The sequence below is a fragment of the Rhopilema esculentum genome, chromosome 4, assembly GCF_057945365.1.
Source record: "Rhopilema esculentum isolate cy_ngs chromosome 4, ASM5794536v1, whole genome shotgun sequence".
Classification (NCBI taxonomy): Eukaryota; Metazoa; Cnidaria; class Scyphozoa; order Rhizostomeae; family Rhizostomatidae; genus Rhopilema; species Rhopilema esculentum.
Genome location: NC_142818.1, coordinates 12,827,884 through 12,849,916, shown reverse-complemented (window position 1 = coordinate 12,849,916; position 22,033 = coordinate 12,827,884). Strand labels below are relative to the sequence as shown.

The window sequence follows — 22,033 nt, the reverse complement described above, 5'->3', positions numbered from 1 at the left end:
CCAGTTCGCAAAGGCTCTAGTGCCTTAGAATTGTAAGTGTTATGATCAATAAAAAAAATAAAACAATTTATACTAGCCTTCTTTGTCTTTTTCTGTATCAATGCTTAACAGCTTTCCACGGTTGTAGCTGGTAACCAGAGGATCATAAGAGCTAGGTGTTGGCATCTCCATTGTTTTAATGACAATCTTCTTCGACTCTTCTTTCTGTATTTGGGTTTTCGAGAAAGATGGCCCTTTGATTCTTGGGCTGATGTCAACAGATGAAAGGGGTGGGCTGTTGGGATTTCGCGATGCGACTGTAGTTCGTGTGATTGCTGAAGCTGGGAAATTGTAAGTCTCAAGATTCAAAGATGGTTTGTTGCTGCTTGCAATTCCTTGGAGCTGTAACTGTTGTCCATAATATGGCGCCACTATCTGGGGCCTTGTTGGCTTCAATGCTGCAAATGGCGAAACAACCTGGTTTCCATGGTATTGTGAAACAGTTTTTGTGACAGTTTTTGGTCGATTCCGGCCACTACCAGAAACCAATGGAGTTTTCTTTTGCTTTTGATTCTGGACAAGGTGTGAAGAAGTATCATGAAATTTGCTTTTATCTAACATGTTCTTTTTGCTTCCTTTTAGAATTCGCTGTAAGCTTTCAGGGATTACATGATGCTCTTGGACGAATTTAAATGGGGTTTTCATTAAGTAACTTGATACCTTAGGGTCTTTGCCACTTACTGCTTCTTCTGTTAGCATCTTGAATAAACTATATGGTACCTTATGCCCTGCCAAAGTTATAGTGTATGGCTTTTTAGTGATCTGCTTTGTTGTGGCATCGAGACTCATTGCTGCAGTTGGTCTTGCATTGTTGGAGCTTAGAATTCTTCGCAGACTTTCGGGTATCTGGTGCTGATTTTTAGCAAAAGTGCTCGCTGTCAGAGGGCTTTTAATCAATGGTAAAGGCTTGGCTTCAGAATGCTTACCTCTCGATTTAAGAATCTTCAAGAGACTTTCAGGTAACTTATGTTCTTGTTGCGTTGGTGATTGATTCAAAAAGAGATTTGGTTTCATTTTATTATACTGGGCATTCACAGGTTTTGATTTCCTTGCCTGTAGCATTCGAGCCAGGCTTTCTGGCAATTTGTGTTGTGGAGGCGCGAGTTTAGGTTTAAACTGCATAGCGAATCTTTGCCGTCCCACATTTTGAAGCTGATTCTTTGAATTGATCATCTTAAGAAGACTAGAGGGCATTGGATGTGGCTGGAGACCTGATGGTTGAGGCCGTTTCGCAGTGAAATGCATGACCGGCAAATTTTTTAAACCAGCAACATTAACTTTTTGAGACGATGCTTTGTATTGCTTGATAGACTTTTGTCTCGATGAAACAGGCATTTGTTTCCCATTAAATCTGCTATTTTTTCTGTAAGTATTAGGCCTAATTCCATGTTGTTGAGCTCTTGCTTTATTGTTCATAGTAAACGCTTTTGTATTTTTTCTCAGATTTAGTGATGTCTTTCTAGCGAAATTCCCTCTAGTGTTTAACAATGAGTTTTGTTTCAGAGGAATTTTACCTTGAACCAACTGGGAATCCTCAGTTTCAATGATCCCCCCAGTAATTGGATCAAATGTCGAACTTGTTGTCTTTCTTGAACTAAATTCATTCCTCTGTGGTGGATTATGCCTGCGCAGTGCCAGTTCAGCCTTTCCTGTTTGCGAATGTGACTGAACCAGATCCATCGGATTGGAGAACTCGTCTTGTTCAAAGTTTGCATTAACTGGTATCTTCCCTATATTTCCATGATGCATCATTGTGTAATGCCCCCTATTATTTGCAGCTGCCTTCATTTGTGTGAGCCTGAGCGATTTGGAAACCGATGGTACTTCGATTGTTTTGTAAATAAATCCACTGCCATCTTTGTTTTCCACTATTTTGACAGTTGGGCCTACATGCATGACATGGCTATGGTCTTCAACAATGGTTTTAAGGCCATTGCTCAAGACTCCAGTGAGGAGATGAGGCTTTGGTTTCATGAAATTGTTAACAGCAACGTTTTCATTTTCCTGCAAGTTTTCAATATTTGGAAGTCCAAGAGTTTTGTCAAAGAAACCTTTTGGCTGTTGTTTACTTTTTGGCTTCTTCTTCTCCTCCGGTTTATTTTTCTCCTCCGGTTTCTTTTTCTCGTCCGGTTTCTTTTTCTGATCCGGTTTATTTTGCTTTTGCTTATTCTTCTGCGCTTCCATTGCTTTCAAATGCATTAATGCCATCATCTTCTCTTGCAATTTCGATGCATGCAGCTCTTTTGCAAAATCACTCTCTAACTTTCCGATCATTTTCTCATTTCTCTGCTGAAACCTCAAAAGATCTCTCATTTTTTCTTTGCATACTAGCTCGTTGAAATCTCCCTTTTGAACATTTTTATCGAACTCTCCATGCACGTTTCCTGCCGGCGAATATCTTGCAACTATGTAAGTGCATTTGAGGTTGCCATGCATTCTTGTTTGTTTTGCAATGCCTACCTTGGTTGTTGATTTCCAGACAACTTGAGAAAAGTGCCCAGTGCCACTTTCAACAATTTTGTTGTCAAAGTTGTAACCTGGTTGGCAGACTTCATAATACCTAGAAAAGTCATTTTATCGTGATCAATGGTGTTCAATCAAGCTATAAACAGAATCATCTTATAATGGCAAGAGCTCCATTTTTCTGCAAAAATTGTGATTTTAAAAAAAATATCATGTGACATAGCAATATTCCTTTTAATAACTTAAAGCCCATAAAAATCCTTTGTCTGGCTACAGAGGCACTCAAATTTTCGTTACTGGTGTCAGAATATTTTTCTGCAAGCAAAAATACAACTGAAAGGAGTCTTCCCTATCAAATCTATCTTGATTCATCAATAAATGGGGTTCTTTTCCCATATTTCTGAATTTCAGTTTGTTTTAAATTAGTTATACCTACCATCTTGTGACAGCATCTTCCGCAGACATTTCTAAATTGTTGTCATAACAACCAATTGCAAGATTCTCGCCTTGATCCTTGGGTATTTTATTGTCGTGTTTTAAATATCCAAGCTGGGTGAGGAATGTTGCGTACTTGAACGCTGCCATCGTCAAATGCTGGTCAAGTTTCAGTTTCGGAGCCTTGTGAATCTCACGCAGTCTATTGTGTGTTTCGATGCCAATATTCGTAAATGTCTTGGGATCTGGTGAAGACAAAATCGCACTTAAAAGATTGACCGTCAGAAGACAAAGCTTTAACTATCGAGTTCGTCTAGCAGACAAGTCTGATGTAATTTCTTACACTGTATGATTTGAAGCAACAGTACAATAACAGTTTTAAATTGCGAACTAGCCCATAAACAAAACATAAAGTATTCTAAGTAGAGAAAAAATACGAAATTACAAATTTCTAAATTTCGTCTTCTGTTTAAAATGATAAGAAAAAGTAACTTGATAAAACCAATTTGCAAAAGCTGTTAAAATTACGGTATTTTGGTGTATAGAAACAGACTTTTCTTAGTTGGTACTCTTGAGTTTCACGCTAAGTTCGATCATCAGTTAGCTTCATCCTGTTATTTTCAAGTTTGAGACAAATAACACTGACAGTAATTTTTAAGAAACTGATACATCAAAGTAACTCTTTGCAATTGAACTCCCGCGGATTATTATTTTGCTTCAATTTATTCAACTGAAGTTTTCATTGCCTTTGTTTGTTAATCTTACTCTCGCCCGAAAGCACTTTTTAATTAATTCAGTTGCTAAGAACTTTTCCACCCTTTAACTACGCCGTTGTCAGTAACACTTAAAACTTTTGAAGCTGAACAAACCTTCCACAGTTCCAGTGGCTCCGTGATATATAATCACCGGACTTCCCGTTGTCCCACCTAATTCTGAAACACCATCCACCATTACGTGGCTGGCAAATCCTTGGTGACCTTGTGATTGTGACCCTGACGTTTCACCTTCGAACTTTGCCACTCCTTTATCAAGCTTGCCATTTCCCCTCTCCTTTTCCAGTTTATTTATCATATTTGTAACTCTTTGTATTTCGAGGTTCAGTTTCAACTTTTCTTTCTCCTTTGTAACATTTAACGGCTTTTTGAATGATTCTTTAGGCGATGCTTGACCAGTTAATTTGTTTGTGCCTACCTTTTGGCCATTATTTTCCAATCGCGAGCAGCCAATGAATTTAGGCTTTGTTGCTAATTCTTTGGCAACGTTTTCACAGGTTTGGTCATTGTATGCTCCTTGCCCAATATTTTCTCCAAACTCTTTTTGGATGTTGCCTTTAGGAAAGTACCTTGCAACTATAACAGTACAGTAACGGCCATTTTTCTTTATCGTCGCCCTTCCGATTCCGAAATCGGTTGTTCCTTTCCATGTAAGTTGAGTAAAATGACCTGTGCCTTTTTGTATGATATTTGACCTGAAGTCATAACCTTTTTCGCATATATCATTGTACCTGTCAGAATAATATATATCAAAACTAGCTTACGCAAAGATTTAAAAAAGGTGAAGAAATTTAACCAAAAGCATTGAATGATATTGATGGAAAAGTTGATTAACTTAATTTGGATCTGCTACAGTGTAAACGGTTTTATCCAGATAAATTCCATAAACCTATAATACGTGGTCAATTTTTTATTTACAAAAAGGCTCGATAATAGAAGAGGCATTTAAGCGGAATAAAACCACAATTACCGATTTGCGCTAGATTTTACTTTGCAAGAAATATGCGATCACAGAAACAAAATTATTTCCTGTCTTTTCTTGACGATGACAAAGCCTCGCAGGAAAAATCTTGGCACAATCAACTGCGTCCATAAAATCATTCATAAATTGGGACGTTGAAAAACGTTTTAGGAAAGATCTGAAAAGGTGCACAGAGGAGTGATTCTGAATAAGATATTGTGATCAATGACGTCAGGCCATTCATCGGAACAAACCACTCAGGAAAACCAAAGGAAAAATTATATAAAAAAAAATTATTTGCTTTAATGATTTTCTTAAACTGTGATCTAGACGTTTAGACATTGTGCTTATGGTGTTTTGCTGTTGCAAAATTAATGCCTGACAGCGGCCACTTTTTGGTCGTTCTGTGTATCGACTTGATCGGGAGACTGAATTAATCAGGCACAGTATGAAACAGAAAGCAAAATGCATAAATTGCGGTACATTGCAAACGAAAAGCAAATTTCATCTGGACAAATTCATCCAGCTTTGTGCAAGATTATGTTGTTTCTGTCACTTAACGTTTGATGTAAAGAAATTTAAAACAACCATAGACTTCTATACGCAATTTTCTTTTTAAGAGATCACTCCTGGATTGAATCCAGTTCTTTCATTCCTGGAAAGCTGAAGGAAAAGAGAATACAAGAAAGAGTGGGATTCCTTAAGATAATAAACTGTAGTCAAGCAATTCCTGCTTTCTAAACGCGGTTTTGACCAGGATATGGTCCACGATGAGGAAATATTCAAGATAGTATTGTGTGATGTATGTAAATATTTTATCTACCATTTAAAAGTAGCCTCTGCCCCTGTAAGGGTCCCTTTGTTTGCAGAACAAGTCATCGCCAAGTTCTCGCCCTCATTTCTCCTTGTTTCCAACTTCGAGTGGTCAAGTATTCCATTATGTCTGGTGACGATCTCGTTTGCGTATTCCTCAGCCTCCTTTGAAAGTGACTCGTTGAGTTTTAGCCGATCTGCGTCGTGGATGCAGCGAAGGCGGTTATGCCACATCAAAGCATTTTGACGGAATGACGAAGTGTCTGAAATTGAACATGAAACTTCTCACAAAACTTTGCTTTGACTTTCAAAAAGCACAATACAACGTTGTAACTTCTTACTTAACAGCAGTGCAAAAATATAAATGCTTCAAAATCAAAACATTTTTGACTGGATTAAAAAGTATGTCAAAATATTTCAAATTTCAAATAAATCAAACAAATTAATAAAAATATAGTCAATCATCCAAACATTGAAATTCTAAACGATTGACTAAATGACCAGAAGCCAGCAGCCACTACTTCGATCGATCTGTTTTTTCCTGAATATATATTCTTTCATGAATTGATATCTCTTGTGAAAATTAGATAAAGTCTCACTGGGACCTGAATCTCTTATCTTTTGTTCTTCTTTAAAGTAAACAAAAGTCCAAATAATCTAGAGTCAAACCCTGGGTACCAGAGCCAAATAAATTTGTTCCGCTTATCCGTAACCTATCTTCAATTTCCGAGCTAGAATTTATGTTGCTTTGGTACCTAGGGTACGCTTTTGCTATCCGTTAAATCGATTGAATTGGCAACATAGGCGATATCAACACAAAGCTATCTATTGACCATCAATTGATCAAGTTTTTGCTTACCTTCCTTCACTGCTCGTACTGCTGAATTTAGCCCATTCTCATTTTCTTTCTTGTCTTCATCTGAGAGCAGCTTCATGTTGTCAGTCATAGGCCTTTCTTCCCTGTTACCTTTGTCAAAATCAGCAAGTAATTGCTTTCTTTCCCCGGTAGTAAAATTTAACTTTTTATGCACATAATTAGCATTTTCATTTGATGCCAACTCAAATCTTCCACCATTATTCGAGCTGCTGCTTGCAACTCCCAACTTTGAAGATTCGGCTCTATTCAATGCAAATTGACCCGGTAGTCTTTTATTACCAAGATAATCAGGTTTTTCAAAGTTCTCAACCAGATCCTGTCCGTATATATCAGACTGTTTCATTTCTTCTTCACTCGGCAAACCGGGATTGTTTGTACCCGCCCAGCCTATCAAACCAGACTGATAATCTTTTGTATCCGGCCTGACCCTTCTTACTGTCTGTAGACCTGTTAATTCCGGGTCTTCTTTGATCATGTTCGATACACCATTTATACCATAAGTCGCTTGATGTGCCAACATTGCCAGATTTTTGGCTTCAAAATCAGTTACATGACCCGTGTTCTCACCGGGTGCCAAAACCAAGTTGTTGTTTTTGTCAATAACAAAATGCCTTGTACGGCTGGTATCATAGTTATCGCTTTCAATGGCTGAGTAATTCCCATATTTATTGATGATCGATTTTACCAGTCCGCCATGTGCCAAGGGATTATCTGTCAATATGCTACTGGCCTTTTTTGATGCTTGACTTGGTGCTCTGGAGAGAAAACCTTTCTTTGTTGCAGCGACCTCTTCAATTTTGTCAAAGTCTTTATTCCCAAAAGAGTACAGAGCAGCTTGAAATCCACTGTTGAAACCTGCAGGAAGCTGTGTAGTTCTACCTCCGATTGTGCTTGGCCGGAAATAAGGAGTTTTCTTGGTCTTATCCGGAGCATGCCCGGCCATAAAGGTAGATGGTTTATTCCGGCTTCCAAGAAAAGGCATGGCACTTTGAATATTTTTCGTCCCCTTATTTTTTGATGGCTTTACAAATCTAAGCGAGTCTCCGGCAAAGTTCCATGACTGAGGTTTCAGATCGTTTCGATTGTTTTGATCCATCTTTGAAGCTGCTAATGGGTACCGGCCATATTGGACACCCTTTTGCTGCTCCATAAGCTTGTTTGCTGTTACCGGTTCTTTCTGCTTCTGTCCAGATTCTTCAGACGTCCGTGCACCAGAATATCTTTTCCGATCGGCAATCGTTCCCATTTTTTCTCCTATCTCTTCTTCTCTGCTGTCATAGATTGACCCAACCTCGCCATTTTCTGCAGTATTATAACGATACTCATCCATTATCATTCCCGGTGCTTTATTGTCATTCTCACTTGTCACCAGATCTAGATTCCCTGCCCTTCCTTGACCCACAATATCTTGATAGTCTATTTGCTTAGCTTCATTGGAAATTTCTTCTTCAATATTTGCTCCTTCTTGCTGCAAAGAACTTAAATTAATTCCATTTTCTATATTCTCAAACGGCAAGGCAGGTCCGGGTCCAGAAATTGATTGCAATATACGGCTAGTTGTATCGGTAGAATCTAAAGGAATTTTTCCAGTTGGTTCTTCATAAAAACTTTTATCTTGTTTATCGCCTAATCCGAGACCGGCCCGAAGACCTGCCATGTATCCGAAATCGGATTTCATTACATTTGGTGCAGTTCCGGAGTTAGCTTTGGCTGCGGGCGGCTGGTGAACAACATTCTGCATAGCTAGCTTTTGAGATGGTTTTGCATCACCGTGACTAGGATCCGGCTTCTTAAATTCAGCGATTTTTACTTTGTTTTTGTTCAAAGGCTTCCTTTGCTTAGCATCAAACTTCATAATCGTTGGTGCGTTGATTTGCAAATTATTATTATACTTTGTTGTATGTTGGTTGTGATTGTGACTCGCCCTGAAAGCATTTTCTTCGGAATGGGCCTTAAAACCACTGCTCATAGGCCTGGTGTTGAAAGTCTCCTTGCTATGGCTTTTTAGCTCACTATTCCCAGCTTTGAGCAAAGAATTATGACTTTCCTTTGCATTAAAGCCTTTTAAAACCCCTCCTTTATGAAGTGACATACGATTGGCTGGTTTGTGGTAAGAAGATTTTGTTGGAATCATGAATTCATTAGTAGACAAAGGCTTAACCTCGTGACTATGTTCCTTGTTACTTTTACCCCGGTTTTCATTTAGCAGCATCTGGAATTTATCTACTGGGCTATTCATCTTTCGGGGGGTGCTAAGGATCAAATCAGAATTCTTTCCACTTGCTTTATGATCTTCATTTGCAAAATCACTTGCGGCTTTTTGTTTAACCACGTGACTATGAACCCAACCATTTTTACCTCGGTTATCAATTAATGGCGTTTTGAACTCTTCTAATGGCCTATACATCTTTTGGGAGGTGTTGTGAGCAAAATTAGAATGCATTCTGTTTGTTTTACGACCGTCACTTGTCATTTCACTTGAGACATGATTAAAAACGTTCTGCTGATTTTTGTGTTGAATTTGTTGCTTGCCTGATGCTTTTTGATGTGCTGATTCACGGCCAGAGAGCACATCGATGAATTCAACCTCACTTGATCCTGGCTTTCGCTTCACCTCAAATTCATCTTCTCCATTATTTTTGTGGTCTAACCTAAAGTCTTCATATTTCGGTGACTCAAGTAAGACTTTGCTATGTCCTAACTTCTCTGCCAATGTATCTTTGGGTTGCACTTTTTCCAGTCCAGGTTTCACCCAATTGTTGCTATCAGCTGACTGTTTCTCTATCTTAAAATGAAATTTATCAGAATTTGAATGTTCTCTAAGTGGTTTCACATTATTGAATCCTGCGAATGTAGTCTTGGAAGCTCCAAAATTGTCCTTTTCCTCCTTTACTTCTTGCTCCCTGTGCTCCTTTGTCAACTTACTTTCAAACATACCATAGCCTTTGGCTCCAAAACTGCCAACATCAACCCTGACATTTGGTTTCATTTGTGTTCCTTTCGCATAAAATCTTACCTTTTGCGATAATGTTGGTCTAGCTTCTAAATTCACATATCCTTTATGAAATGAGCTGGGTGTAGCAAACTCCCTTTCAGAGTTTTGATTGAATACGTTAATACGATGGACACTTGGACTATTCGACTGCTTAAAACCTCTGTGCGTTGGCTTCGTTCTGCTGTAGTGTTTTAAAGTCGGTCTTGATGTATGGGTAGAGGGCCTTCTGTGCCAATGTGTCGTTTTATGGTGTCTTCTTTGCGTTCCAATATGACTTGGCCTAGCACTCGTAACATGACTTGTTGGTGTCATATGGCTATTTGTATTGTCGTTACAAGATCGAAAATGTCCTTTTCCCACGTTGCTTCGTATAGTTCCAAGATCATTACCAGCTTTATAATATCGTGCAACAACATACGAACAAATATGGCCGTCTTCGCTCTTGCTGGCAGCTAGGCCTATTCCAAGGGTCTTTGTGTCTTTCCACACAATCTGGGTGAAATGCCCTGTTCCGACCTGTTTTCCGTCTCTTTTAAAATTGTAACCTGGATTGCACACTTCTTCATACCTTAAAAGAATGATAAAAAGTCACGAATCTATTCACTACTTCCTAGACAGAGAAGTTCCAAAGGAGCTGCTGAATCGCAAAACTTCGAGAAAAAGAATAAGGTGATGCAAAAGTGATGTATTTTGCTTTTAGCAAAAGATGCTAGAACTGGAAGCTAGCGAACTGCTCCAGAATTTCCAACAGGAAGAAGTTTCATGACAAAATAATTCCCAACAGAAAAATTGTAGAATGACACGAAAAAGTGAGACCCTATTATTGTTTACCGAAATTAGTGCAGAGAGTAAGTTAGAGGCACTTATACAGGACATGAAAACGTCAATTCTTGAAAGAAAACTATTCTGAGAATTAGAATTATTAACTTTAAATAATTTCCTCTAGACTGCATTTACCATTTCTTGACAACTTGTGACGCAGTCGGAATTCCACTACTTTTTGTGCACAATTTTTCAATACTCTCGCCAATGCCTGGCCTCGATTTAAGAGGAGAGTGATTGACAGATCCTTTCCTTGCGAGGTTATCTGCGTACCATTGACTCTCTTTGCTCATCCTGGAGTTTAAAAGCAACGGAGAAGCAGAGTGGATGTTTCTGTATCTGTTATGCTCAATTGCCATGTCTTTTTGGAACTTGAGGGTGACTTCATTAAAAAAAGGTTATTGATAAAAAGTTTCTTGAAAAGCGATCATAATTCAAAGCTTTAAAACGTCTAGAAATGGAAGCCATAGAAAGAATGAAAGACTCTCTTGCCAATTAGATCTGGTTTGAACCATTGAATTGGTTGGAGTAATTCATATTCAAGAGAAAAATCTTCCAAATCCAGTTCTTCCAGCTCAAAGGTCTTCTTAATTAAGCTGAATCAAAGTTTTTATACCAGGAAACTACTTTAAAATGGCTTCGAAAAAAGTAGAAATTTGAGTAAACTTAAGCTTTTCGTCTGACACTTTTTGTCAGAACATAGATCGAAAACTCTACGCTAGGAAATATTTTCAAGTTTTGTACCACCAAAAGATTGCAACTATTTTACACATCAATGTTAATAAGGAAGCAAAGCTTTTTTACCTTCACGCGGAATAAAAATTGTCTTTCTTTGGACTTCTTCTTGGTCATTGGCCTCAGTTCCAATCAGCTTTGAACTGTCAGCGAGCTCCTTTCCTTCAAGTCTTGACCCTTTTTGCTCTAGACCATGGCTGAATCCTTTAATGTTGCCATAACCCGACTCCAAATTGAGGCCAACGATGGCCGAAGAATCTTTTGCTGTTTTATCTTTGATAAAATCGGCAGTTTTTGTTCGACCTTTACTCAATTTTATGCCTTCGCTACTTTCTATGCTTTCATGGCGCTCTTTGGAGTACTGTTTGGGTGTGTTATTCATAATTTCTTCTGAGTTGACTTGATTAGTAGATGAAAAATGTAAATCATTGTCGAATTTCTGTTTTTGATTATCTTTGAACGATTTCATGCGATTTTCGTTATGTTTATGGCTCTCGTGTTTCTCGTCAGAAGAGAATCTTACTGTCGATACATCTTCTTGTTTTCTTGTGTTCATTTCTGCTACTGTGTGATTGCTCTCAGTGTCTAATCGGCCGTGTCTATTTTCTTTTACATTTTGTTTTTCAGTATCTATTTGCTGCGGCGATTCTGTTTGAAACTCGTTCACGTTTGAGAATTCATCATTATTAATGATGTCAGATGCTTCATATTTTGCAAAAAGTCTATTGCTTTTTCTGTTTGTTTGAATTTCATGGTGATCTTCGTTGTTAACATGACCAGCCTGAATCTGATAGTCAGATATCTTCCGAGTTTTCTCCTTTTCCACATCTCCAATATCATTTGATACATCTGTCTTAGAAGATGAATATTCTCTATCATCAACTTTATTTTTGCCTTTTCCTGTTTTTTCAAAATCTATTTTTGCATCGTTTTTCAAATCAGTGTTCTTTAGCTTTAGGAAACCTTCTCTGATTGTGCTAAATTCATCCGTCTTCACTTGCTTGCTAAAATCTTTACTTGCTTTTTCGTTGGTTTTATCATCACTATGCAATTTTCTGTCGTTATCACTACTTTTTGAGACTTTCTGATTCTCATGAAAAGAAGTTCCTTTTTGATGCTTAACATCACTTGGCTCTGCTTTCAACTTTGAGCCATACTCAACAGCCCCATCCTTCTCTTTATGATATTTACTGCCATGGCCGTCGACCCTGTAACTATATTTTCCACTGTTACCTTCACTATTAAAACTTTCAGCTGTTTCTTTGCTTTCATTCTCTACTGGACGGTTTCTTACATCCTTGTTACCCAATTTCACATGCTGCGCATTCGCATCTATGTTGTCTTTCATCAAATCTTCTTGGCTAAGATCCTGATCTTCTACCGAACTCTCTTGGTATCTTGAAACTTGCTTTGCTGTGGACATATCTTCTTCATTTCCAAAACTATCTTTCCCGTTAGCAGAGACAAATTCAGCCACCCTGTGTTTCAAAGAGCTTCCCTCTACTGGTGTAATGTCTTTGTCTGGTTGTGAGTCTGCAGAATTATGAAGAGAATGTGTTGGTTTTATCTGAATTATATAATGATGTGGATTCTGCATATTAATCTCGGGTGAGAACGATTTACTAGGTTCTTCCTTTTGGAGAGGATTCTTTTTCAACGTTTCTTGAACTGAAGAAGACAGTATCTTTGCTTCTTGATTGTCAATCGAATGTTTTGAATCTTTCTCCGCAAAAGCAGTATTACCCATATTATGGCTAAACTCAGTTACTGAATTACTATTAGGGTTCTGTTTATCACCATCAGAAGAAAGCTTCAAGCTTTCAAAACCACTGCTAGATTCATTCACATATGACTGCTCATTGTTTCCTCTTGACGCGCTTATTCTTTCGTGAGGCTTCTGGTATTGTATTTTGATAAACCCAGTTCCAACATCAATAGTTGTGGTATTTTCTGTATCTTTTTGTATTTCATGTTGACTCAAAGGCTCAGAAATTTGATGAGTGTTTGGTTCGTTCACAGACCCAGTGACTTTTTGGGTACTTTCGGCATGATCACCATTAATTTTGTAAGATTCAGAACTGCTTCCATGCTCGGCATTTGAATCTTCTTTTTGAAGAACTTTATTGCTCAAAATAGGATTCTCGACCTTATTTTCCGGAGACTCTTCACTTTTTAAATTACCTGTTTCAAGTTGGTTTTTAGATTCGTGTACATCTTTGTTCATTTTATTGCTAACGTCACTTTCTTGCATTTCTGCTGTTGAAAGCTTTTGCAGTTGTTTGCTAGTCTGGTTTTCAAGAACAGAATCTGTAGCTTCTCCAACTTTCCTTTCCACTTCATCAGGATATTTTGCAGCCTTCACTTCTCTACTCATTGTTAGATTTTTATTCCGAATATCGTTTTGATTTTTTATTGAAACCAAAGTCGAGTCTAAACCTTTCCCAACTTCAGGAAAAGATTCTTTCTCGTGATTCAATTGAAGTTTACTTTCGGAATTTGACGGCCTTTCACCTTGAACCTCAGAATTGCCCCCTGTCCTATGACCCGTGTAGCCTTTAGCACTCTCTCCCGCTTTTCTGTGGAAAATGTTATCTTGCTGTGACAGAATTTGCTTCTCTAGGTCCATGAACTTGTTATTTTCAACTCGTCCATGGTGTTGTTTTTTCTTTTCAATACTATGATCAGAGACCTCTGCAAAATCAAAAATTTTCATAAATCTATGATTACTCATCGGGCTTGATGTCTTGTCTCCAGCACTTTCCACCTGGTGATGCCCCTCGTTGTTTTTTGTTGATATTTTGGTAGCTCCGGTTTCTTCTACTTTTTCACTGCTGTAATTATATTTTACCTGCTTTGGATCATTATTTAATTTAGGATTGAATTCATTAATTTTGTCAATATCTGAAGAACCTGGGTTACTTTGCTTGTAACCAGTTCCTTCGTTTGAAAGACCTTTTTCTCCCTCTTTGGTAGGCTTCTCTTTATAACTTTCCTCGCCCAGGTTCGCAGTGTTTTTAGCTGTCTCGTTTTGATTTGCACGTCTTTCAGTCTCCATTTCATTCGATTTTGTATCCACTACATCTGATGGAGGACTGTGCTCCACTAGGCCAGAAGTCTTGTGTACAGGAACAATGACACTTGAATTCACTGTTAAATTCTTATAATTTTCATTTGAATAGGTCAGTGCATGTGGTATTGTAATATTCCCATCTACCTTTCGTAAAGAAGACCCTGTTGTTTTGTTAGCAACTGTAGTTCCAGAAGCGCCACTCTCATTGATTGCTGCCTGGTCGGTGAAACCATAGTCTCCTTTACTGCTTTCCTTTGCATACCCAACCGCTTCGTCATTTTCCAACTTTTTCGGGGAGAAGTAGACATCACTGGACGATGTTTTCCCGTCATGCATCAGCTTGTTGGCTATTCTCAAATATGTGACGGAATTATCTTCGTTTTTGAAGTTCATCCCTTTCCTATCTTGGAACATATGTGATAACGCTTTCTTATTTTGCACTTCTGTAGTTTTTCTCGTCCCATTCTGAACAATCTTTCCCTCTGTTTTATCAATCGTGCTTGCTTGATCTCCAAATTCTTGATTCAGAAAATCGCTCATTTTATAACCTGTATTGGCATCCGATTTTTCCAAGAATTTTCCCGAGACATCAGCGACATTTCCTTCACTCATTTTTCCTCTCCTTCCCTCTTCTTCAAAGAACTCATCACCTGCAGTGAGAATTTGCCCAGATTTACCAGTGAAATTAACAACTGGGTGGAAATTTGCCTGCTCAGGGTTGCTCTCCTTATCACTCCCAACTGTAATTTGAATCATTGAGTCATTTTTCGCTTGCAAAGCCTTTGGAAACGTGATGTTAATTAGCATTGGCACCTTTGGTGTTGGCTCATTTGCAGTAACTTTGATCCCATTTTTGTCATCATTGACTTTTTCTTTATCTTGATTTGGTGCAATCATTTGTGGTTTTGGAGCAACCAAGTTTTGATGTTCTGGTTTCTGCAACTCTTGTTTAGTCGGCTCTAATTTTGGGGTGGGTTTGATATTCTCGTCATTTACTTTAGACAGCCCAATACCACTTGGGGTCGGCTTTGCTGGCTTTGCTACATTTTCAGGCACCTCTTTGTTTCCAACCTCACCTGAATTTCCTTTTTCTTGCTTGTTGTTTATTGCATTTTCACCTTGTATTCTTGTGCTTCCAGCAGATGGCTTCGTTGTTGTTTGATCTGGCTTGCTCTCTTCCACTTTCTTAAGCTCAGGTTGCACCGGATGCTTTTTTGGGACTTGTCTGTGTTCTTCGACTCCAGGCTTGTCAACAGCCTGTGCTGCTGTGGCGGAAGAATGCTGAACCTTTGGTTTCTCACTGCTAGCCTCTTGTAGCACTTCAGGTTCTTCTGCAAAGTAAAAGTTCACCTTAAATCTCTAGCATCTGTTTAGTATTTCCTACATCCTTAAAATCTTACTTTCTAACAACAGCAGCGATTTTAAGAATGAAGACTTTTTTCCAGCCGATATTGTGAGAGGTACTTAATTGTAGATTAAAGCTAAAAATCATTCAGAACGTTGCACATTTATTCTCTTTAAAGAGAAATATGCACTTCTTGCAGTCATATCAGCTCAGAGACAAGTGCACTCTTTGACACCCATTCGCTGGTTGGACGGGCCTTATAGCCTGAAAAAGTCTACCAAACTGTGCAAAATATATATTCTTGCAAATGCGGATAAAATGTTACTTGAGTATTGATTAAGTGGTGAATGATGAAACAAACAAACAATAAACTAGAAAATTTCGGACACTAAAGTGAATCCATCATCAGATTTTTTAAGGTTCAGCAGGCTCTACAGAAATCGGTTCCCTTAAACCCAAATTATTTCCAAAATTTCCTTAATGTATACAATGCATCATCTAGATCTTGAATTTTAGCACCCTCCATCCCTTTACCGTAACACGCTCTGCGGTGCCATAATGCAATGTTCTACAACTTATTAGGCAAAATGACTTACTTTGCTTTTGAGGGACATTGCCTTTGACAACACACGATGAACTGCATATCCCGTCCTTAGAGAAAGTACCCTTTATAACGTTCTCTGAAAATGTGTTCTTGTCTCCTTCTGGTGAGTATCTGGCAACAATATAGGTGCAAAGGTTGCCGTCTCGATTTGAAACTGCCTTTCCCATACCTAAGAAAGAGGTCGCTTTCCAGACGAGCTGGGCAAAAGGTTCCACGCCTTTTTTGTAGCCGGAGAAATCGAAACCTTTCTCACAGGCCTTGCTGTACCTATGAAAAACAGCAAAGGAGAAATTTGAAACATAATTTTGAAGGTATTGCGATCATTAGAACCTGAGTTAGAAATTGATTTAAAAATATTTGAAATCAGGCACAAAGAGGCTCAAATACGATGTTATATACAACACAAGAACGCAAAAAGAGAATGAAACAAAATGAATGATTGAGATCAGATAAATGAAAGGGCGTCAGATGAAAATTTAATACAATCTGCAATCCACCGTTGCAATGTTTTTGTTTGTAAAATAATGTTTTCAGAATATGTTTTAGATAGATGATTTCACTTTTTATTCATAGCATTTTTTAATTAGAAGCATTTAACAAGATGCCTCTTTGCCATGATGTCGTTTCCGAAAGGTAATATTTCAATGAATTAGATATTGCCGAAAAGGCAATTATATTGATTGTTGGTCCAGAGAATGCCAGATGATGCAAACAATCCGAAATGAGTAACTGCAAACATCTGTTTTAGCATAAAACAAGTCACGGAATAGTTTGCTATCTTCTCCCTCTCTAAACATCAAGAAATTAAGATCTGATTTGAGGAAGACAAGAGGATCATAACTGAAATTTGATTGGCTGTTATTAAACAGGCAATCAATCAAATTTTTAGGTCTCACACGACTCATGTGTGTTTAGTTTCAGTACATTTGAATGCCAATAAAGAAAACTGATTTATTCTAGTGACATTTAACAAATCATCAAGTGTGTAACACAATTTGGTTGTCTTTCGCTCAAATCTTTGCGCTGCCAGAAGAAAATAACCAAGTAGAAGCTGTCTGGCTTATTGTCCTTTTGTGCTGACTTTGGGCTGGCAGATTAAATATAACTATTAAGCAAGACAAATGGCTACATCACTCCATTATTCTCTTTAAATTTCATATAAGGTATTTAGATATACGCAGTGGCGTCTAAGAATGGAATGAATGACTCAAAAAGCTTGTCGTTTAAGATTTTCAGTCGTTATCTCTACTGTTAGCATCTTGCAAACTAAGTCCGCCTTTGGTAGTCTGGTTATTGACGTACCTGATTTCAAATCGCAATTTGAATGACAAAATGTCTTGCACAGACAATCATCTGATAATTCTCGGAATTTTGAGAAAAATAGTACTTTTTTCATAATGTAGAACGAATGCTGAATCGATTATTTTTATTGTACACAAGCCAATTTTCAGCACAGAAATATCTATCAGACCTCAAAGTAGTTGCATATTTATACTTATATCTACCATTGTGAAATGGCCTCTTTTGCACGCAACTCGGACCCAGCAGATGTACAACCAACAGCGATATTCTCCCCTTGGCCAGGTCGATCTCTTCGCAGTGAATGATCTGATGATGCCGTTTTCGCAAGATGTTCTGCGTATTCTTGGGCGTCTTTGCTCAGTTTGTCGTTCAATTCAAGATCAGGAACACCATGAATCTTTCTAAACAGGTTGTGGACCTTCAGAGCATTCTTAAAGAAGGTGCCGCGATCTAAAAAAACAAGCAATGTGTTTCTATCTCTTGTTTGTGCAATTTTTGATCGAACAATACTATTACAGATTAGCTTGGAGAAAAGTTATGGAAACTTCTTTATTTACAGGGAAGTTGACATGAACATAGATTTGCTGCAATAACATTCACTCAAAAAAAATATCAAATTTTGTTACCTTCAGGCGAACATACAGCACTTCGTTTCTTTTTACAATTCGCAAAAATTGATTTCGCGCCAGGCTGGCATGACGGTTTTTTCCTCTCCTCCTTTTCTTCCACTTCACCCTGTGCAAACTCTTCGCTAAGTAGCTTTAGTTCTTTATTGAAATCCTTGTCATTGTCGCTATTCAAAACTTTGTCGATGAGCAGATTGTTGAGAGCGTTGCTAACTTCCCCCATGCCGTGTGAGAACCCGTCATTGCTGAAAAGTTTCTTGCTGGCCAAAGGATCTGCAATCTTTACAGTATTAGAGTTGCTTTCTTCAAGTGGATCTTGCGGAGTGTCGTATACAAGAAGATTATCTTGGTTGCGGGAAGGGGAAGTTGGAAATGGAAGGCCATCGCTGTACGCTATTTTGTATTCATTCGAGCTGACAGTTGGCACTTGCGCATCTCCAAGTGGCGAAGCTGCATAGAAAAATACCAAAATACCTTTATATCAAAATTTTTCAGCATGAGTCAAGATAAAATCTTAATAGGAATATTATTCATACTGAAATTTTCTTTTGTTTCGGTAAACCAATGAACGTTGCGACAAATGCTTTTTGCTGCCATTCTTCATAATGAACTGTTCATGCGAAGTTTCAAAGTTTGATGCACTATAAATTTTACTTGCTTTATGTAAAACATTTTTTGCATGCTCTCGAGAGACCTATGCCTGTAGCACGTTAGTATAAAAACAGCTTAAGCAATAAAATATGGAAAAAATTACAAACATGTCTTGGCAAATCATCTGCAAATTTCAAATTTTCTGAAGTCCAAAGATTTTCTAACATTTTATCATTTGGTAAATTTGTGATAGCAATATCAAATAAAAAAGGAGTAGAAGAGCATAATTTCACGGCGAATTTAACCATTCTGGCACAATTGGATTTGATAGACGGCAAGATAATTTCAATTCATTAGCAAAGGCATAATTCTATTTTAATGGTTTTCTGAAAATAAAGAAACTGATGAAGAAATGCAAATCTTTACTTTGACAGGAAATAGTTTCTTGCTGAATCATAAGCCGACACAGGGAAAATACGCAAACACATGTTTAATCAATAGCAGAAGTACACAAAGTACATCTGGAGAAAAAACTCACGCATGGATGAATAAATATATTTTTAGATATAAGATCGCAAGATCATCATGTCAAATTGACCTAAGATTGGACTCATGACTATTATTTATGTAGGTAATTAAAAATTGGATTTTTGTGGCGCTTGTTTGAAAAGATGGCAAAACAGGGCAAAAATGATTAAGGAAACGCCAGTATATGTTATCCAAGCCTAGATATTGTCAAGTTATTTGATATTATTTCATTTTTCATGTCTCGTTTAATTAAATCTCTTCAGCATCTTTGCAAATACATCAGGATGAATACAAACACACCATCTCCTTTTTTGATATAGTGACAAACTAACCAATTGTTGTACCTATAACCTATTATGCAAACACTACGGAATTGACACCGCCGGGAGCAATGTACAGTGACAACCCAGCGGTCAATACATTGAACAAGTTAAGGTATACCATGAAACAAAAGTTTTACGACAAAAGACTATGCAAGAAAAAGCCTTGATGGCGGAGTGACGTACAACTTAAATCTCAAACTTTAATCGACCAGTCATTTACAAGTACTGAAGAGTTAATTCAAGTTTATTTTTGTTGGGAACATTGGGGAGGTCTTTATCGCAAAAAATATAAGTTGTGTCATGACTTCATTAGAAAGATCAATATGGTGGAAATAAAGATTTTACTCCAACCAGAAGATTTCTGCGTTGATCATTATCTTTTAAGAAATCCCGCCTCCTCCTCTATCGTTGATAAAAATAAATTCTTATGACTTTTAAATTTTTTGTTCATCTCTTAAGAATTTAAAACTGATCTGTTATTTGAAATCAAATGTTGACTTCTCAGAAGTTGCATAAAAGAACGTCGGGCAATGAGAAATAGTTAATGCAATTATTCCTTTCTCTTTGATGCTTTTAAGCTTGGGATGTTACTTATTAGGCCCAGAGGATTTTGGAATTACATTTGAAATAATTGTTGACTGACAGGGCGGTACACGCTATTTGGCGTATAGAACAGGACGGCTCTAAGTTGCTATATAGAAACTTAGATCCGTCTTGTTCTACACACAAATAAGCGTGAAATTATATTTGTATGTGTAGCTTATGATTACCTTCAACATCAGCATCAGGCATTGGTACATACAGAGGTTGTTGTCCAGCTGTTTCACTGTGAATTCTCCCAGTTTCTGCATTTGGAATTTGATTGTTCAACGAAGGTGTATCAACAAAATATTCTTCGTGAGCATCAACCAGATCTTCTCTGTTGAAACCGGATATTAAAGTTCTTTTCGAGGGTTTTGCTGAAATCTTGGTTTTCTTTACATGATGTCTATTTTTTGCTGCGTCTGTTATGCTCGTAGCTGCAAGAGTGATTTTCAATTTTAAAACTTAGATAACAGTAAAATATTTGAGAAAAATTGAATTAAGAGAAACATGAAGTATTTTCTTAACAGAAATCAACAGCAACAGGAAGTAAAAGAGTAGGTTCTTTATTTTGACCTTTATTCTATGAAGTATCTTGTTTTTCGCCTTCCTCTTCCAGCATTTATAGGTTTCACTACTTTCCTAGAAATAACATTTACAGCGCATGGGCTATAACGACCTAACCTTCTTTATGTTTCTTGTAAGTCAAAAGAATCTTGCAAAGCTGTATGAGAAATTCCTCTGAAGACATATGGGAGGTATACAGAAAAAACATATATCTTAATCAGGATATTTTATGCAGGAAAAATTATGCTTTTCGCTCTCCAAACAAGGAACGTATCTTCTGAACTCGTAAGTTTTCAGATTTCTAAATTTACAAGAGACCAGAAGACATAAAGAGTGTCGTTCTTGTTGTGCTTTCTGGTTTATTTTCATTCTTCTTGAAGATTTTGATAGAGTTATGATTGCAGCTTAGAGTCTTATCTTGAAGAATCGCAAGCGGAGAGTCTTACCTTGAAAAATCGCAAGGAAGGCGATCAAGAACACAAATGAATTCGAGTGAAAAAATCGACCACGCATTGTGTGTCATTGTTGAATTCCCTGAAAAATTAAGAATATAGTTACCAAATCAGATAACATTCATAGTTATATTGATATCAAATGTAATATTTCATAATAATATTGTATATTGTAACGTTATCATAACATGGAAATTATCATGACTTTAAAATCCAAACGACCAAAGTTTTTACAACCTTCGTGTAACATTTGATATAGATGGACATAAAGCGTATTAACTACAATTGTTGATCAATCTTAAACATTTGAAAATTTTACTCCAAATTCTTCAGTTTATAAGCAGATGTAAGTTATAATAACGAACAAGTTTATATTTTCTGCATATTTTCTTCTAAAATTTCCTCTAAAATATCGATTAATTTTGCATTGAGAGTAAATTTTCGTGATTGATTACAAGGCTCTTGTTAAAAAAAAGATGTGCGTCAAATATTTGTTGCGACTGTCAGAACAGGCCTTTATGAGTAAACTTTAAAGTCTAGAACAGCCATCTACAGGACGGTTTTTCTTCCATTATATCAATTAATTAGTAAAACAGTACAAAAATTGCAAATAAAAGATTTAAAGTACTGTTAAGTTTTTGGAAAGTTCACGTTCTCTGTATATTTTGTGTAAAAGAGCAGTGGAAAAATGGACGCCAAATTTATACCAAAGAATAGATTTATGTAAGGCGATAAAACATCAGATTTTAAATTGCAATCAAGCTCCCTACTGCAATGGGATAGCAATTCTATTTTCAAAAGTAAAATTCGTTAGGTGTTATGGCCTAGAATTCAATGGAAAACGGGTAACATACCACAATCATTTGCTTCAGTGGATTGCAAAAGTCGTCATAAGACAGATTAAATGTCCTTTTAAAATTCACATCAGAAAGTCGTCTTCTTCAGAACCAATTTTGCACATGCGATACTCAATATATATAAATTTCATGCAATATAAGTACATATATTCAGATTATGCGTATATAATGAAATTTTGTAAAAGTTCAGATTCGGCGGAAGATCTCCGGGTATGATTCACATAGGCGCACAGAGCAGGTCAACCGTGTCGATTCGGTAAACACATGAATAAG

The 22,033-nt window shown here is 37.2% G+C and overlaps 1 protein-coding gene across 1 annotated transcript in view; it reads right to left on the bottom strand.

The window, feature by feature from the left end:
- LOC135690969 (uncharacterized) overlaps nt 1–22,033 on the bottom strand; it is a 114,997-nt gene extending 92,964 nt beyond the window's left edge. The window contains exons 1-13 of the mRNA XM_089115935.1: nt 21,758–22,033; nt 20,898–20,985; nt 20,073–20,321; nt 17,861–18,310; nt 17,438–17,684; nt 15,925–16,199; nt 10,983–15,314; nt 10,314–10,560; nt 6,344–9,924; nt 5,495–5,747; nt 3,807–4,441; nt 2,939–3,182; nt 78–2,599 (exon numbers count right to left, since the gene is read on the bottom strand). Of these exons, the coding sequence (XP_088972061.1) occupies nt 78–2,599; nt 2,939–3,182; nt 3,807–4,441; nt 5,495–5,747; nt 6,344–9,924; nt 10,314–10,560; nt 10,983–15,314; nt 15,925–16,199; nt 17,438–17,684; nt 17,861–18,310; nt 20,073–20,321; nt 20,898–20,964 (13,102 nt within the window). The 5' untranslated portion in view covers nt 20,965–20,985; nt 21,758–22,033. The remainder of the gene's footprint in view (nt 1–77; nt 2,600–2,938; nt 3,183–3,806; nt 4,442–5,494; nt 5,748–6,343; nt 9,925–10,313; nt 10,561–10,982; nt 15,315–15,924; nt 16,200–17,437; nt 17,685–17,860; nt 18,311–20,072; nt 20,322–20,897; nt 20,986–21,757) is intronic.